The 19,726-nt window shown below is 26.9% G+C and overlaps 1 protein-coding gene across 1 annotated transcript in view; it reads right to left on the minus strand.

Moving 5' to 3' along the window:
- LOC129984252 (transmembrane protein 208-like) overlaps window positions 1–19,493 on the minus strand; it is a 32,206-nt gene extending 12,713 nt beyond the window's left edge. Inside the window, exons 1-4 of the mRNA XM_056094092.1 lie at window positions 19,327–19,493; window positions 7,049–7,147; window positions 6,904–6,963; window positions 2,754–2,890 (exon numbers count right to left, since the gene is read on the minus strand). Coding sequence (XP_055950067.1) covers window positions 2,754–2,890; window positions 6,904–6,963; window positions 7,049–7,147; window positions 19,327–19,332 — 302 coding nt within the window. The 5' untranslated portion in view covers window positions 19,333–19,493. The remainder of the gene's footprint in view (window positions 1–2,753; window positions 2,891–6,903; window positions 6,964–7,048; window positions 7,148–19,326) is intronic.
- Between the last annotated feature and the right edge of the window lie 233 nt (window positions 19,494–19,726).

The following is a 19,726-nucleotide window of genomic DNA, read 5'->3' on the forward strand; positions in this document are numbered from 1 at the left end:
GTGGGACCAAAGCCCATGCTCAACAAAAATGCCAAGTCTATCAAGGTCAATGGGTCAAAAATAACCAGTATGAAAATTAGAATATAGCAGTTTGCAAACAGGCTGCAAAATGATAACAAGCCTCATTTTGAAGTTTTGCAAATCTCGTATAGAAGCAACCGAAAAAACAATCTTTTCACTGAAGCCTTCATCAATGGATTTTTCAACTGAATAATTGGTGATGTAATGTAAACATCAAGTGTCAAGATGTTGTACAATGAGTTAAACACAAAATTATCTCCTTCCACCTTGTGATGCTCCCCAAACTGTGGCAGGAAATAAAATCTCATAATTCTCCACATTGAATTTCAGAAGATGTCATTTTATTTAAGTTACGTACTGGTGGAATCCAATCATGTCATCAAATTATTGCCCGAATGAATTTCAGCATCCAAGCTAGAAGCGAGATCATTTTGGAAAAAAAAAACTACTGATGAGAAGAAAAATTTCTGATTTTGTTAAATTTTTCAACAGAAATCTATTGAAGGGAATTATAGTGGCTTCATCACTTGTAGATCCTTCTAAATGAGCCATACCTATCAGAGAAAGTGATAATCAAGAGGCATAAAAAAGGGTAAGGTGTTAGCTGAAAGTGCTCTATTCACTCGTATTGAGAGAAGTACTTTTTCGACATCAAACAAGTTTTCTAAGTATTTAAGAATGGAATTACTTAAGAACACCAAATTAAATAATAAACAAAAAATTACAGTAGATAGTTATTAAAAAATTCAAAAATATAATTTTCTATATTACCGATGATATCAGAATTAACTCAGCATTAAATAGACACAAGAAACCATTCCCCCATCAGGCAGAAAGCCCAAAAGCTACATTTGTCAAAGTAGAGAAGTTAAAACTTTTGAAAAATATGCAAGAAAAAAATATCTTCATTGCCTCCTCAAATCTTTAGTTTTTCCTCACATTTATGCTCGAAAGAAAGATGATTCTACAAGATTTTGTGTAGACTATCACCAACTGAATGATATCACAAAAAAGGGCAGTTATCCCCTTAACTTGAATCGATGATACATTGGCCTGATACTAGTCACTGGATGATACTAGTCAGCCTATGAAATGGCCTTACAATCTAGGAAAAGCCTTTAATAACCTTTTCAAAATAAAATCTGTTTAAAAGTACTTATTCACTTAAAGATAAATATTTCTTTTCAACAGACAATTTGAAAATATTTTATTAAATTTTTGAAATATGAAATGAAATTGTTAAATCATTAAAAGATACATTTGATGTTAAGATTGTGGGTAATGTAAAAGTTTTATTAGATATGAATTTTGGTAATACAGGAGAACACATATACTTGCACCAGGAAACTTATTTAGATAGGACAGAACATAAATTAAAAGAGATTCCTAGAAATTATATAAATTTATTAATTAAACCAGTAATTTCATTGTATTCTAAAGCAAAGATATGTGATATTTGTAAAAATAATTTAATGAAGAAATTTTCTTCCTGATCTTTAATAAGATATATTTCTTTTCTAGAAAATTGAAGCAAACGAGATTTTTAAGTAATTATAATTACTAGCATTGACCATATGTTATTTTAAATTAATGTAATTAATACTAAAAGATTTACAAAATTAATCTATGAATTTTTAAGGAACTATTTAAATATTATTCAGATGCAAATTACATTTGTGAACTTACTAATAGATATTCCAAGAGAAATCAATTATTTGTGCTACTACCAATTATTTTTAAAATATAAATTTAAAAAAAAATGAATAATAAATCTATTTTTGTTCATTTATAATTTATTTTAATGGTTTGAAAAGGAAATGAAGTTACGTGTTCTATTAAATGAAAAATGCAATGCAAAGGCTTACAGAAATTTTTTTGCAAGAAGATAAGTGGAAATTTCTTAATCATATGATATGTAGTATATGTAAATCTTAATCATTTAATAAATTTAAATCCTAATTAACTTTCTAATTTGTATCTTAAATTAGTCTATGTTAACTTTATTCTAAAATGTTCTTTTATTTCATATTTAAATTTAAATTTATTGAATTATTGCTAACATGTGCTCTAAAAAATTCCTTACTCTGTTTTTTCCCATGCCATGAGCAAATTGATAAAAATCCTTAACAACTACATATTTACTTCAAAGATACCTAATTCCCTTTCCTAAGCTGATACATGTCAAAGAAATCCCTATTGGAATCTCATAATAAAACCACTAAATGAAAAAATTCTGAAATTTTCGCTCTTGACTTCTGGTATGAAAAACATATTGTGCTTTTGTTCATTTAATGAGGTTAAATATGTTCAAAAGGCATGTTCTGGTTATTGATAAATATATTTCTATCATGTTTCTATATTCTTTTCAAATAACACAATTCAAATTTGCAAACCTAGGACAGAAAACGAGAATAATTTTAAAAAGTGACATGGCCACACTGAACACCAAGCAACAATTGTCTAATAAAGCACCCCGTATATCTTATCTTCCTATCATTTCAAGTCATCCTTTCACGTAAGTCAGTTATCAAGGCAAATGAGTCACAGAAAACTAGAAGGAGGAAACTCCCATAGTAAAATAAATTGTTCATTAAAAAGGTCTCTCTTTTTTTTTTTTTTTTTTGGCCATGTAACTGCCAAAATTATACTAAATTCTTAAAAAGTATTCTGAAGCATGCAGATTTGTACATTATACAGAAAATTCAATTAAAAAACATAATAAGATTACATACTCTGCAAAACCAGCTTCCATATTCAAGTCAATTCCACCATCTAATAATTGCCCTGTTTCAGAATATGTAGCTTTGGCCATGGACCACATAAATTGCAAACTTCCAGCAAATACAAGGATAGAAAAAAATACAAGACACTATAGAAAGAAAAAACCCAGATTAGCAATTATATATGCACACACACAGGTAGATTGTTAGTCCTTTAAATTCAAAACAGTGGAAGTAACGCATACCTATAGTAGTGATTATGTTGAATTTATTGAGATAGGTTAAAGCATCCCTAGTGGCAAAGTAAGAAAATTACAAAAAATAAGTGAAAAAAAAAATAAAGATTAGCTAAAACATGTTTTCATGTGTTTTTTATGCTACACTAATAAAAACAAAGGAAAAAGATTTATGGTGCTATTTATGAATAAAATTATGAACTTTTTGTGACTTGAAAAAGGGTTTGTCCTAAAATTGAAAAATGTATCTTCAGATCCTCTACCTCTTCCATACAGTACCTTTTAAGGGGCTTTTTTTTTGTCTATTTTCTTTATTGCTTAAATTTCATATCACCATTGCTTAACTCAGAAAAACAATATAATAATAGCAGAGAATAAATTCTTCAATATTCAATTAATCTGTTTTCAAGCAACAAGATGTCCATAATTTTAATTGCAAATATCTCCAGCACTTTTACAATTAACTCCATGAAAATTTTCCTGTGTTTTTGTTGTAGTATTACTTACACTTTTTGACTGGATCCCCCCCCCCCAACTCTCCTTTATTTTTTAGCTTTTTTTCTTTTTGTAACTTTTTAATTCCACCATTAGCGATGTTGTAACTTCTCATGATAAATCAGAACAATCAATTTATTATAGGTAATATTACTTTCCTGGCTATATCATATGTTCTTTTGATTGTAAAAGGCTTAAAATGGATTTTACCGATCATCATATCACATATATTCTAAACATAATTATATAATCACTCAAATTCCAGCTTCATTGTAATTTTGATTTATAAGTTTGGACTATTATTTTCCCCATGGAATAAATTGATGAACTCACAAACTCTTTTTTTAAAACTATAAGTTCCAGATATTTTCTCACGGTCACTCTTTTCTGCATTCTGACATCCTATTCAGTACATTACACTGTATTTGTCTTGGTTAAGACAAAAAGAAATATTTGGATTATTTCATTGATATTATGAAAAATAAAAAATAAAAAGTATTCAAGAACACAATGACTGCTTTTTCAAATCAAGTTTTATAAATATATAATATTGTACATTTTTTTGTAAGGAAATACACATTGAATTCTTTAAACAAATTTCATTGATGTTGTCAGAAGTTAGTGGAAAATATTTCATGAATTTTAAAAGTTCATGACATAGTCTGAAAAGCAGCACAAATCAGTTAAAAAGAACCACGGAAAAGCATTAAGAATTAATATAGCTTTAGAAGGAATTTAAATGAGGGAATATTTTAGTTTGGTATCTAGTATAATCTGAGAATGCCAATTCAAAAATTTTACAACACAGAAGTTAAAGTGAAATTCCAATTCAACTGACAGAAAACAATTAATTTAAGAAAGTGGATAAATTGGAAGTTTTGCACGTACATCTCTACAAATAACAAAGATGAATGTATGTATTGATATCTACAGGTTCATATATACATATCAGGCTGCTTGAATCAGCACCACCAAACTTGTCAAATATATATATATATACTTTGGAGGTTGGGAATGTGCATTTCAGAACAATTTTTAAACAAACATTTAATAATTAAATAGAATTTTAGTACTTTGAAGAATAATTTATGAAAATATTATAAGAGAAAAATAATTTTTACACCATCTTAAAATTTAGAAAATAATATTTTAATTATATCAATTTAATATTTCAGTTTGTTCTACATTTTGGCATTTTTTTAAAATGCAGCTTATTTAATTTAATTTTTATTAATAAAATTACATTTTTACTCTGAGATTTAAATTGATTTCACTATTTCGTCAAATATTTAATCACAATTTTCTTCCATTTTTTGACAGCAATTGAAAAAAAAATTATGTTTTTAACTGTGCTATGATGTTATAAGATTCGCTTTTAGAAAAAGTTTCAACAAAACAATGAACATCGCTTTAACGTGCATCACAATTAAAAGCTTAAAAATAAATTGCTGATTGATTCCTGGACATGAAGTTAAAGTCAAGAGATTTTATAGAAATTAAATGCAATCAATGTCTTCAGCAAACCAGCTAGTCATCAAAAGTAGCTACTATACATTTAGGTTAATTGATATCTTTCAATTTATCTTTTTATTCATTTAAATTTATCTTTTGGTCTAATAAAGATGAAATTTCATAGCTGTTTCTTTCCTGAAGGGTTTCAATTAGGATCTTTTTTAGATTTATGTCTTCCAGGTGACTAAAATAATATTTTAATATTTTTGGAATTTAATTATTCATTAATTTAACTAATAGAGATAATTGATCATCCACTGTCACCCATTAATGGATGACAAAACCTAATACAGATCATATACAGACATAATCTAATACAATTTAGTTGTAAGATTCTATAAGATTTATAATAAAGATTTCTAAATAAAAGATAAAAATAAAAGGAAATTTTTAAAAAAACATTATAATTTTTTTAGTATTTTAATAAGTGTGTATTTTTAAAAGCAATTTTTATATATATAAAAAAAAATAGAAACAAATTTGCTTTTAATTTTTAATTTGACTTTTGCTACAATAAATAAGCTGGACTGAAAATTCTCAAATATAAACAGAAAATAATAATAGCTACGTGAGGCACGGCAGCTAATAACTTCACATAGAAATATTTATTAGTAAATTGAAATATGGTGTACTTGAGAATAGATAGCACGGGAAAGACAGCATAAAATTGACAATTTATAAATTATTACAACAATTTAATAATTTTAAAAAGGATAGTCTCCTAAAAAAGATTGAGAAAACAAGAGGCATTTTTACATAACATCAGTATTTGGAAAAACAATTTCACTGTGATAATATATCTACACTTAGCTGGTAAAATGAAGTGACCAATTTACTTGTTTTGTGTGAAACCTTAATTCCAATTATGTTAAGTAAATTCAAAAATAATTTTTCTTTCAATTCAACCTTACATTGAGAACATCATTCTTTCTTTTCTTCACTATTCTTATTATCCATTTTGAAACAAAAATAAAAATTAAAAAAATTGAGCAATTTGAGCATTGCTCTACTTACTAGCAATAATTTTATAATGAAACAGAGATATTACTCAATCATTAAAAAACGTTCAAAAATTATAAACCATTAGAAAAATTATAGTAAATATTATTTCACCTTGTAGGGGAACAAGCAAGAGTTTGAAAGCATGCTATAATAAAAATCCCATCTTATCAATAGCAAAAATTACAGTATTAGTTTAAATAATTTAAAAATTTTCATTATTGGAAAAAAATTCATTTCAGAATTGCTCATTGTCAATAATATTTTTTGTAGTCATCATTTCAAATCTTAAAAATTTAAATCTCACACAGATATTTTGTCAATTCATGTTACATTATACATTAAAAATGTGCATAGTAAAAACAAAAACTATAGCTATGATTTAATGACTAAATATAACTATGTACTAAATTCATTTTATTGAATAAACTATGAAAAATGTTCAAATGGCCTGATTTAATTGGAAAATGTATATAAATATCTGAAATGGTTATAATTCTTATAGTTTTTCAGCAATGTTATTAAAATAGTTTTGTAAGATATTTTAACCAAAAGACTGACAATTTTTATTTTAATTACAAGAATTTCAATTAATACATATTAAAAAAAGATTAAACAATATTTTAAAGACTTGATCAATTTTGGCAACGCATTCATTGCCAAAAAATTATTTAAGTTTGAATTTCAGTAATTACACTAGTAGATATATTAACAATACTAATACTTCAAAGTAATGTAACATGAGACTTGCTAGTAAGTTTTAACACCTAAATTTTTCTTCCCTAAAAAGAATATGCAGGACAAGACATCTTTTGAAAAAGAATGCATGTAAGACATTAAAAAAATAATTTACATTTTAAAACAAACCTTCCTCAAATTTTGACTTTTTTTTAATACAAAATTTTGCTGATTATACTTACCATATAGAATGCAGTAAAAGATTCCCAAAATACTGTCAGCATTAGGCCATTATATATCACCTAGATTTAGATTGCAACAATAAATGTTAGAAAAATGTTTAGTCATAAAATTAAAAACATCAACATCAATAAATAGGATACATACTTCAGCACCTACAGCCATAATGGCATAAAATTTTAAAGTTTGCTTGTTCTCTTCCACAATCTGCTTTTGACCTTTTGTTCCTTGTTTCCCTTTTTGTGGCTAAAAAGAGAAAAATTAAACCATATTTTATTTAATAATATCTTCGAAAGCAGTTTATGTTCATATGAAATGATTGAATGCATTATTTACAGAAAATTTTTAATTAACTCATTTGTTACCAGACATAGTAGTTGTGTCATGTTGTGGGAAACAAATATTAATTTTAAAGAAAACAAAATCTTTTACAATTAAATAATGATTAGTAAAAGATATGGTCACACTAATTTAAAAACTATTATTATTATTACATGAGATAATATATTGCTGTTTTACTAATCAAAATCATAGGCTGTGCAAGGACTAAGAAATATCTAGAAATGTTTATATTAAGAAGCGAACTACCTATATGTATAATTCAAACATTGTTTATTTCATCATTTAAATAATTAAAAAAAACATCCATAATTAAAAAAAGATGTTTTTTATATTATCTGTGTTATTAAGATGGTACATTTATTTCAATTACTTCAAACAATTAAATAAAGAAAGTTAAGGTACCACTAAGGTACCTAAAGGTACCACTATGACAAGCGCAAAGAAAAAAAAAATATGTCACTATTTAAATACATTCTTTCTATTTTACACAATTTGATTTTAATAGCTTTATCAGCAAAATACTTTTAAGTTTCAAAAATATATTTGAGATAATTTAATGTGGCCCATCTCTAATATAATACATTTCTTTAATTTTCGTTTATCTTTAATTTGAAACATAAGTGATTAAATTTCAATTAATAAAGGAAATTTGCTAAAAACAAACATTTTTTCAAACTACAAGTACAGAAGACAGAATCATTCAGTGTTTAAATCTTATGTGTAGCAAGAATTTTTTTTAAATATAATTTATACAATATATTCCAGAGACTTACCTGAAAAAATTTCACTGATTCAACATAAAAATATGTTTAATACATTAAAAAGAAGTTAATAAACATTGATAATATTATCAAGTATCTGTATAAGAATTGAAAATTCAATATTTATCAGAGCATTTATTGACTCAAACAAAATATATCTTACTACTTCATTTACACCATTTTTTTTTTATTAGATGTTTGATGCTACACTTTTTTTTTTGTTGTAATTTCTGCAAAAGTTATTGCAATAAAACATCAAATTTTCATTTAATAAATAATTAATGAAAAACATTAATTATTAAATGAAATTTTATTTTAAAATCCTAGTTAAAATTAAAAAAAAAACTGCTTGGAAATTATAGTAACTTATGACAATAATAGTAACTGCAAAGTATAAATGTGGCAAATTTGATAGTTTTGCATCAAACAGTCAAGCATGTAAAGTGCCAATACACACATTCATATTTACAATAAGTAGAAATATATACTGAAGTGATCCTTATTTCTCAACCCTCTAAAAGTTTAAGTCCCTGTTCAATAAAACACAACAACAAAAAATGATATTGCAAAATATGGTAAGTATCATAATAACTGCAGGGGGATCCTCATCGACTATGAAGTATTACAGGTTTTACCCAGAAAGTCATTTTTCAGATTACAAATTTTTCTTCTTAGTTATCTCATTTTCTGGCAAATTTGCATAGTTGGCAACTTTCCCTCTCATTACAAGTTTTATTGGGCTGAAAATTTTTCTTTCTACAACTTTGTATGCCAATTTGGTCAACAAAGTTTCACCACAAAGAAGCTGTTCACAATTAAAAAAGGTTCCTTGGTGCTTAAAAGGTGATATTGTTACATTTTAGTCACAATCATCATCATATGTATTAAGCATTAGTAACAGAATAAATAAAACACAATTAAGGATGATAGTTGCAAAATTAATACATATCAGAAATTGTATTTCAAAAAGTTTGACACAATGAGTTGTTGATAGTGTTTAGTCTTGAAAGACCATTACCCATAAGCTAGGACTTTTAGTTCTCATTAGAGCTAGTTCTTTGTCAATCTTTTATGTTTTGATTAACAGTGCCCATGGGCCCATTTTCTCACTGCTCAATTCATGAGAACTTTGGTAGAATGTTTGGAGTATTGAAATGTATACTTTATTTTAAACACAAAAAATTGTGTTAAATAAAATTACTGATAGTGAAAATTCTTCTGTCATCAAAAAGAAACATCAGAAACTAAAATAACAGCAGTGACAGTTCCAGAAAACCAAGGTAATTGCAGTTTCTTATTCCTCATTTTTGATCAGAACAAAATCATTTGCCAGAAATGAGGTTTACATATTAATGGCAAATGTAGAAGAGTTTGAGCATGATATTAAGAGATGAATATTAAGAACTGGTATCTTCTTTTTAACACTATGAAATTTTTTTTTAGAGTAGCAAGATATGCAAATTCAGCACAAACTTAACTTAAACATTTGCCAAAAATTAGTATTGCATTGGGATGGAAAGCTGCTACCAGCATTCGGATTTGTTGAAAAGATTGTTATATTGACAATAATAGTAACTTTTCAAGGCAATGATTGATGAGAGTCCTTGAATAACGAGCAGAGCAAATTACGGCTATTTATTAAGTAGTAGAAAAGCGGGATACAACCAATAAAATTCAGGCATTTTGTTGCAATTCAACAGCCAGTATAACACACATAAAAAAAATGGTACCTAAAAAAATTGCTCAATCATAATTAGTTGTATCTCTCTTACAGTCATCACAATTTTGATAGGCTCCTTCACTTCACTATTGAGAGCAATTTCAGGTTTAGATATGGTATTTTCCAAAAGATTTTGAAAAGCCCTAGACAAAATTTGCCAAGAGCATTTACAAAACTGATAACAATGAAGTACCTGAAGAGTGAGATGTCATTTTAAATACCAGAGGCAGTAAGTTAATCTAGTTGGATGTTAAATGCAATTTATATATTTAAAATTTACTCATTACAAGATGTTTACTTTATCTGATACGGATTAGAGAGAAGGACTCCTTAAAAAGATAACTCTTCTTATTCAAGTATATGTTTAAAGTTGATTTGTATCATCAGAAGCAATTAAAGCAACTTATCATGATTTTCTATTCATATGCCAACAGATACATTTTCAGGATATTAATCTAGAAATCGATATGGTTGCTCTTAAAAAATTTTCATCTCCGGTATTAATTCCTGAAACTATGACTGTCTTTATTTCATGACAATGTTCCAACCACAGTCAAATATGGTTCAAGTTATACTGATAGTAAAGAAATGCGAAGAATAGGGAGAAGGAGGGGGAAAAAACCCCAAAGATATACATTCTGCTCTGAAACGATTTACAGAAACTTTCTTCACAAGATTTTGTATCAGTGCTGATTCCCTTGACAAAGACCCTTTTAAATGGAAGAATAATCCTGATTACAAAAGTGGAATTAAAAACCTTGGTAAGACAGTTGTTGCGAATGATGCTGCAGAAAGAGGTACAGGATAAATTTAGAAATACAATAAACTTCTCAGAAAAGATAAAAAAAGATAAAAGATTCATCTTGCAGATTATTGCAAAAGACCTAAATAATAAGATTTAATAATTGCTATTAAATCTTCTCTTGGGAAAAAAAAAATAATATCCAATCTTTGTTCATTCACATTAAGTTTTGAATCCATAGAAATTATTGCTCTAAATAAAAAAAGAGTTTCCCCAATAAAAATTGTTGCATATTAAAAAATAAACATAATACTTTAAAATTTTTCAAGTTATTTCAAGGATTGTTCCAACTTCAAGACATTTGAGGCATCTTTTTGTTACTGTTCATCAGAACAAGATTAGGGGGTAAAAGCAACAAAATTTGACTTTCAGAAAATAATCTGTTGTTAAAGGCCACCCTAATATATATATCATCTATCTCATATTCAAAGAAATTTCACATTTGGGCCTGATAATGTTTTATAGAATAACAAAATAATCAAGAAAAACTTTTTTTTTTAATCAACTGACACAAAATAATGTTTATCAAATAGAGATTATTACTTTATTTCAAAAACATTTTAATTTTTAAAAAATGCAAATGCTAGAATATACAAAATAAACTCCATTTGAATTTTACACCTTATTTTCTTATTCAGTTTTATCAAATTTTAAAAATTAATTCTTATAGAAAAGTCTTCCCCCCCCCTTCCCTTGAATATAAAAATAATCTTTTCAATATTATTTTGTGCTTGAGTCTAAATTCTCTGATAATAGAATTCACTTCACCAGGAAAGTATTTTAAACATATTCTTTCCTTTATAATTTCCTAGAAGTTATTTGGAATCATTTTAATTTTTAAGAATCTATAAGGACATAGTTAAAGACTTAGAGTCACGGGGCAACAAATGACAATTCTCTCTCATTCTTTATAGTTTCTTTGAGTTTTAAAGATATTTTTTTTCTTGTTAAAGTCGATCATTTTTAAAATACTGAACTTCACGTATTTAAATCACATGCTTTCTTCTTCTTTTTTTATAACAATCTATTTAATGTTCATTATCCATGCTTATAACAAAGATAAATGTATGAGTGTGTTAGCACTCTATAGACCAGACCGTTCGACCTCCAGTTATCAAATTTGGCAAATATATACCTTAGAGGTCAGAAATGATGCACTTCGGAGTGATTTCTTTTGAATTTTTAATTAGAATTTTAATTCATTAAAAATTAAAAGAAAGAAATAAATAATTTTTAATTAGAATTTTAATTAATTAAAAATTAAGAGAAAGAAATGAAATAAATAAAAAAATATAATATTTTCTAAAAATGTAAGACAAAATTTTCTGTGATTTTCTTTTCTATGCTAATTTTCTATCTACATTATTCATTCAATAAATCAGCTTTATTTAATACAAACACGATTTAATATATATTCTTTCCTTTCAAGGCCAAACGGCAGGTTTGTAAGCCTTTAATAATAGAAATACATGCATTAAAATGGTCCAAATGAAGTAAATAATTATATTTTGTGTAACTTCAGTCAATAAATGCTCTAATAAATTGCAAATATTTAGCTTTTATATAGATCTTCTGCTCTGTGTACAATATTTTACAAAATATCCTTCAAAAAGAGTTGCACTCCAATCAACTAAATCAGTCATTAAATACTGACTAATTTATGAACATCTGAATATCACTATTCAATAAAAAAAACAGAGATTTTGGACCATTTCATTGAATGCCTCAAAAATGATACCACAATCAGCACCCAGGGTTTCTCAAAACTGACTGGCCTAAAATTATGAAAATTTTAATTGCTCTTTATTCTGTTCAAAACTTCATAAATTGTTCAGATTCAACAGTAGAAGATAGAAATATTATTTATATAACTATTATACAACTCATTAAAAAGTTGAATGGTCAAGAATATTTCACAGACTATGATTCCTTAGGACCTAAAGAACTTTATAGAATTTAGACTTCATAAATTTTTGAAGTATATTTATAGATTGAAACAAAATAAAATATTGTTATACTCTGTTTCACCCTAACTTGGCAGTAGTGGATATTCTACGCATGCCGAATCGCAGTCGTTGTCAAGGGAACTGGGTTACTTTAAAATACAAAGTTAAAACAAATGTAGATCGGTAGGCGAAACTTTATCTCCCAAATTTTTCGCCAAATAATAAATATTTATTAACTTTATTAGATTGTCATTTTAAATCAGAATTAATTCTTACCTTATTTTCATTATTTTGTTCAATATTATTGGTACATAACTTTACTGATTTATTAAAATAATTTCATTTTAAGTTTATACTTATTTATACGCGATTGAATGACTAATTAAAATCTCATATAATTGAAAGCAATGCATAAGTGAGAGTGGCTAAAGTTTTTATTTCTTAAATGAATATTCAATATCAAGAAGTTGATTTTTCAGAGATTGAAGTTTAGAACTGTTAAACAAAATATAATAATGGTTTTGAGTAATAAGCCTTGCATTAATAACAATGTATGACATTATTTGCGATGAAACAATATGCAGTGCTTAGTAAAAAGTAACGTTAAACTGAGATTTTTTTTCAAATGTTTTAGGGTTTTCTCAGTAAAGTCTAAAAATTAACAAAAGGAAGAAATTTTAAAAAATATAAATACGTTAATTATTGTATTAATTCGAAAATTTAAATTAATAATAAATAATTTTTATATATATATATATATATATATATATATATATATATATATATAATATATTCATGAAAATCAAATTTAAAAATCAAACATTATTAATTTAATCCAGAAAATCAAGTATTTACAAATATATAAATACGCTAAATATTCAGAATATCGTAAATTATTGTATTATAAATATCGTAAAATATTAAAATTCGAAGTGATTGAGAATATCAAGAGAAATAAGTTATTTTATGGGAAAAAAATTTACTTACTAAAGTTATTCAGAACATTTTAAAAATATATTAATTATAATATGCATTATAAATGAGACATCAAAAATCATCAGCACTCATTAGTTCTACCTCTCTGTCACTTGAATCACTGTTCATGGAAATTATTAAATTTTGGTTTTCGCATACTTCCTCTACAAGTCCGTCAATTTCCCACATTTCTTTCTCTTTTGTTGTTACATGGTTAATGCATTTTTTCCACTTGTCAATTGTTACTTTTTGTATTGCTTGGATTACGAGCTCCTTTACATCATTCAGCTTAAAAGTTTTATTTTCGCGTGCAACATGTCCTTTAATTTGACTCCAAATCATCTCGATAGGATTTAACTCGCTGTGGTAAGGTGGCAATCTCAAAATTGTATGTCCATATTTTTTTGCAATAGTTTCTACTCGATATATATCATAAAAATGTTTCACTTCAGAAACTTTCTGCAAAAGTTCGATTTTAATCAAGTCTTTATCCCATGAAATATGCTTTTGGGATAACGATTCTTGAATAGACTTTTTAGTCCAATTGTAGGAATTTTCTCTATTTTTACAGAATGATAAGAAGCATTGTCCATTACGATTACGCTGTTTTTCTTCAGTTTAGGAAGAACACTTTCTAGCCATTTTTCAAAATGATCACCATTCATCTCGTCATGATAGTCACCAGTTTTTTTCCCAATAAAAATCTCAGCTGCATCACGAGCGAAACCTTCTTCGCTTCCAATATGTGTAATAATGAGTCTTCTTCCTTTTCCTTTTGGTGCCGACAAACCTACTGTTAAATTTGAAGAGGAGGCTTCGTAGCTACTTTCAATTTTAGTATCTTGCCATACTCGACTCTGACAATGGCCTTCATTTACCGATGTCTCATCCAGATTAATAAATGGGCGTGTTTTGTTTCTTATAATGAGCAATTTTTCTCAAATAATTCCTCCGCCACAAAATAATATCTTGTCTCTCTAGGAGTAACGCTTGTCTTTTTCGTTTTTCAAAAGAAAATCCCAAGTCTTTCAATATTCTGTAAAGCATTGCTCTGCTGATGTTTTTCGAAAAGATATCTCTATCATCGTTCACATCTTTTGAAACTTTATCTAATGTTGGGATCTCATTTCTACGAAAAAATGCATGAATTTTTCGTCGAATGCAGGATAAGGTAAAGTCATCATATTTTATAAGTCTTGATTGTTTACCTTCTGAGTCTGGTCGCTTCTTTCCAGGGGTACTTAAAGGACTGGATGCCTTTTTTTCTTTTTTCAAACGGAAAACTGTTCTTTGCGAAACGCCCGTAAGATGCGAAACTTTGTCAATGATTTCATTGATAAAGTCTTGAGGGTTTTCTTCTCGGAGTCGAGAATGAACATTTAATATGTTTCTACGTGCTGCACTTTTTATTGGTTTCCCTCGTCTTGAAGGTGTATAGAGCGTAGTCGGTGATAACACTTTTTCAGACATTTTAGAAATGACGACTTGAATAAATATCAATAATAGAAAATGAATGTGATTAACAAGATCAAAAAATATCAGCTGATTAAAAAGCGAGAGCAAAAAAAGTACGTGTGATGATAATAACGGTGAGAACTAAATGGAGCAAAGTTGGCGAGGGCGTAAAGAGAAGCGCGCCAAATATTTGACCTTGGAGACCGGTTCTACAAAGTGGAATTCATTATGTCAATCTTTTGGTTTTATTCGTTCGCTTTATTTACAAAATATTTAACAGGTAAGCACTTCTAACTTGAGAATAATTTTAAATACATGCTGATAAAAAAAAAGATATCTGTAATTTATGATATAATTTGATAAATTTCAGCTCATTTTAGTTGTTTTAAAGTCAAAATGGATGGGGAACTCTTTCCCGGCGCGGAGCGTCACATTTTCTGCCTTTTACAATACTGCCAAGTTGGGGTGAAACAGAGTATAGTCACATCATTTAAATTGTTTTAAAAGTAAAACTAAAAACTGAATTTTATGATTAATCTGAGAAATTTTTGTGGAATAACTTTTGAAATATTGCAAAAATTATTTTGTAGTGCACATAAGAATTAAATGCTGAACAATTCTGTTTTTAGCACTTATATCTCTAAAAAAATGCTTGGTTTCAGTAAAAAAAAATTATATATATATTAATTGCAGTTTACTCATTTTCATTTTAATTTAAAGTTGAAATTTTACAGTAGCTGAAAGAAAATTAGAGAGATACATAGTACATTATGGCTTAAAGCCTTTATAATAGTATGAGTGAATTATACGAGTATCAAAATTTGAAGCTTAAAATTATTTTGATGAAGAAGCTATTAAAAGAAAGTTACATAAAATATTTAATTAAAAATTTTAGGGAGTGTTAATATTGGTGAATTGGCTGGTTGCAAAGGGTTGCTGCTAGTTATATACTAATTTAGATCCTGTTTAGTCCAATTAAGTCAAAATGAATATGGTATTTGAAGCTATTTAATGCCTTATAAAATATATTAAAAATATACAATATAATCAAGGGAAAATATTATTAGCATATAATTCAGTAAATTTTATTTTTATACTTCTATAATAATAATTTCTGTATATAATTTAAAGAAGCAAAGTTATTAATAATTTTATCAAGATTATTTTTTTTGGAAAAGAAGAGATTGTTTAGTTTTTTTTTATTTAATTAGAAATTAAATGTATTGCTAATTAAATAAATAATTTCTTAACTGAAAAGTAAGCATAAAAATACCATTGTCATAGTTTAATTTTTCAAATTTTTAAAAATGAAATCTGCAATATATATAAAAAAAAAAAATTATTCTCTCTTGGGGGCTTGCCTAAGTACAAATTATGAATTTAGTATCTAGAAAGCAAATGATTTAAGTACTTAATTTTCTCTTATTGATTCTTTAATTTTATATCCCTGTTAATGACTGCCACAGCAAGCACTGTGCCTGCTTAGTTATTTCACAATGTAAATATTATGCATTACTTTCCTTTTTGCATATTTTCTTTCAATAAAAATATCCGTACTTCTATCTGCAATGATGATGTTTGTTATTTAAAATTTAAACTACATTTATAGTTTTTAATAACTTGGGCATATATGACTAAGTGTTCATACAAGTTCTTTCTCCATAATTAATTGCTTAAATATCAAGAGAATTTCAACATATAAAAAGATAAATTACTAATTTTAAGTAAATTCATCTTAAATACTCTTAGAAATATTATCATACTAGCTGGTAAACAGTGTGTTGCTTCCGCAGAAGAAATAATTTTGGAAATATCATTTGAAATTTAAAACAGCAGTCTTGTTTAGTTAGGAATGATAAAAGAATGATATTTATTTTCTTGTCAACAATGAATACATTAATTGAAATTTAATAATATATAAATGAGAAGCACAAATAATAAAAATAATATTTTTTCTTATTCAGGTGTTTAAGGGTAGACAATCTTTTTTGTTTTTTTCGCCTTCAGCAAAAACAAATAAAGTTCTTGGTTGTCCGACTCGTCAGCATCCAGGATACAACTGGCCATGAGAAAAACATGGATTTTCTAGGTACAATCAGCACACTTGAAGTGATTGACTTTGCGCCTTGTTGATGATCATCGAGAATGCAAGTCGAATGGGGAACAGCAGTCGTTTGAAATCAAAAGTCATGTCGGTGGGAATAATGGAAATGCGTAGAATGAGCATATCTTCCCCAATTGACTTTCCATTAAATGGTTACCTCACTTCTTATTGCAAAATATTCTTTTGATTCTGAAGTGTGTGATCAGGTAGCATATAAACATTGTCTTTCGATTCTTGCCGCATGTTGATCTTGAGATTATGGAGCATGTGATTTTGCAATTCGTAAGCGATCTGCTTTATTGCTCCCTTGTTGCTCCTTGTTTGTTTGAGAAACTCGAATTGGCTTATTTCTACCTGCTGCACTGGTAGATCTCTTTAGTGATGAAAGTTTGGGAACATATTTTTTGTCGAAGCAATCAGCATGATACATGCTTGTAAATAACGTTTGACTATTCACTAAATAAATAGAACAATTACTGCTTGAGGTGGAAAATTTCCATTGTGCATAATGTAACTTGATCGGCATCGATAATAATACCATTTTGTAAGAGTGAGATAAACTCTAAATAATATGTGCTGCTTGCTGCAGACAAAATAGTACTATGAACGCTAAATGAAAACATCTTGGTAAATGACAATTCCCTAACCCCTTGCCTTCTGCAGGCATATATATACGTCTCCTTAAGTCAATGTGTTAATTGCCCCTGGCATATATATACGTCCCCCAGTGCTACGTATATATATACGTAGCACTGGGGACCGAATCTAGCAAGTTATACTCGGCAGGTAAGGGGTTAGTAAGAAGAAAAAAAATTAATGCTTGCACTAAATATTTTTGATTTCATTTCACTCATTGATTGACATCAATTAAAATAATTTTATTTGGATTGATATATGTGCGATTAACTCAGAATGAAATATGCCGTCTACTGTTTGTCTTTTGTCAATTTTAAAATATAACCTTCGCGCAAATGCAAGCAGATAGTCTACCAAGTTTCACCACAATCGGTTAAACAGTACGGCAGCACATAAGGTGCAAACAAACAAAAATTCATTTTTATATATTGGATATTATTAAAAAATTATTGTAATATTAATGTCCCATCTTTAAACAATGCAATTATTAAGACATATTTGTAATTTAAAACAATTGTCAAAAGATTATGAAGAGATTTGAATTAATTCCACAAATACATTTCTCCATTCTTTTCAAATAAAAATTTAATATTTTGCCATCTAATGTCTATGAATAAGAATTTTAATGCTTGATTCTTTATTTTAATCTACATATTACTGTTTCAAATATGAATTGCACATTCTTATTACTAAAGCATCAATGAATTACATCTTTAAACAATAAAACACCAATTGAAATGAACATTCTATAAAAAATAATTTTAAAAGATTATGCAAAATATACCTAAATCAAAATAATATTCCGATGTCTTAAGTTAAAATAGATCTTTCTTGTAATTTTAAAGCTGATAGAATTACCTTCATGTATTAACTCCGTCGCACATATTGCAATTTAAAATTTTACTAAGCAGTTTTTTTAGATATGGTAGGAAAGAATTTATATATCACAAAAACTAGAATTACTAAATTTCTGTTTAAAAAATTTAATAAATAGTTACATTCTGCTTCTTATATTTTTTATGCATATTATAATTATACAGATAATTTAATAGAGAATTATATAATACACACATAAAATATAACCTAAATATTAATTGTAAATAAATTATCTTACACAACAAGAATTATAAATGCTAATTTATATTTAAATTAGATGTATCTCTGAGATGATGATTTTCCTCTTTTTAATAAAATGCTAAAATTATAACTAAACTGAATTAAATTAATTAGACTAAATTAAAAGCAATTTTTCAATATCAGATATGTTCCACATTGGAAAATTAGTTATAATGGATGCCTATCAAATCAAGACAGGAATAATTTCAGTATTAAACAGAACAAAATCATGATGCAGATCAAAAGATATTGAATCAAACAACTATCAACAATATTGAATCAACAAACTATCAAACAAATATATATATTACCATACCATAATATTTTTAAAAGACGAATATACTTTCAATGCTTTTGCAATGTAATTTATTTATTTATTCACAAAAAGGAATTTTAATATGTTACTATTATTTGACACAGCTTAATAGATTACTCTTCCATACAATGAAAAGTTTGAGTTTAAATATAAATTATTATATGAAGGAAACTAAAAGCAAATTACTGCAACGAATTCACTAAGTAAAATTTAAAGCAAAAATAATCTTTCCGGTATTCAGATGAAACTTACTGCCATGTTTTAATTTTTTCTAATGATTGAAGGAATTGAAGATTTATTCAAGAAATGAATACTCAATTCAATACTAAAATTTTACAATTTTCTTGGTACATAAGAATTTCTAAAAACACTTCAATGCTGTTCACGTCAACAAAAACAAAGCCGAAACTTGATCAAGAAAAGAAATTTTTTCAATTTGTTGCCATTTCACATATAAAAAAGATTTTCGTTCAGTCTGTTTTTCTTCCAAAATTATTGCACAATCTGCTTTTAAATTCTACAAAAATAAAAAAATATCCAATATGACATTAGTTCCAATTGCATATATTTCTTATTTTAAAATAAAACGTTTCACTGCTTACTATTCGAAATACATTTTCAGTTCAAATACTGATATGGCAATACCTTCACT

The sequence above is a fragment of the Argiope bruennichi genome, chromosome 9 (assembly GCF_947563725.1).
Source record: "Argiope bruennichi chromosome 9, qqArgBrue1.1, whole genome shotgun sequence".
Taxonomy (NCBI): Eukaryota; Metazoa; Arthropoda; class Arachnida; order Araneae; family Araneidae; genus Argiope; species Argiope bruennichi.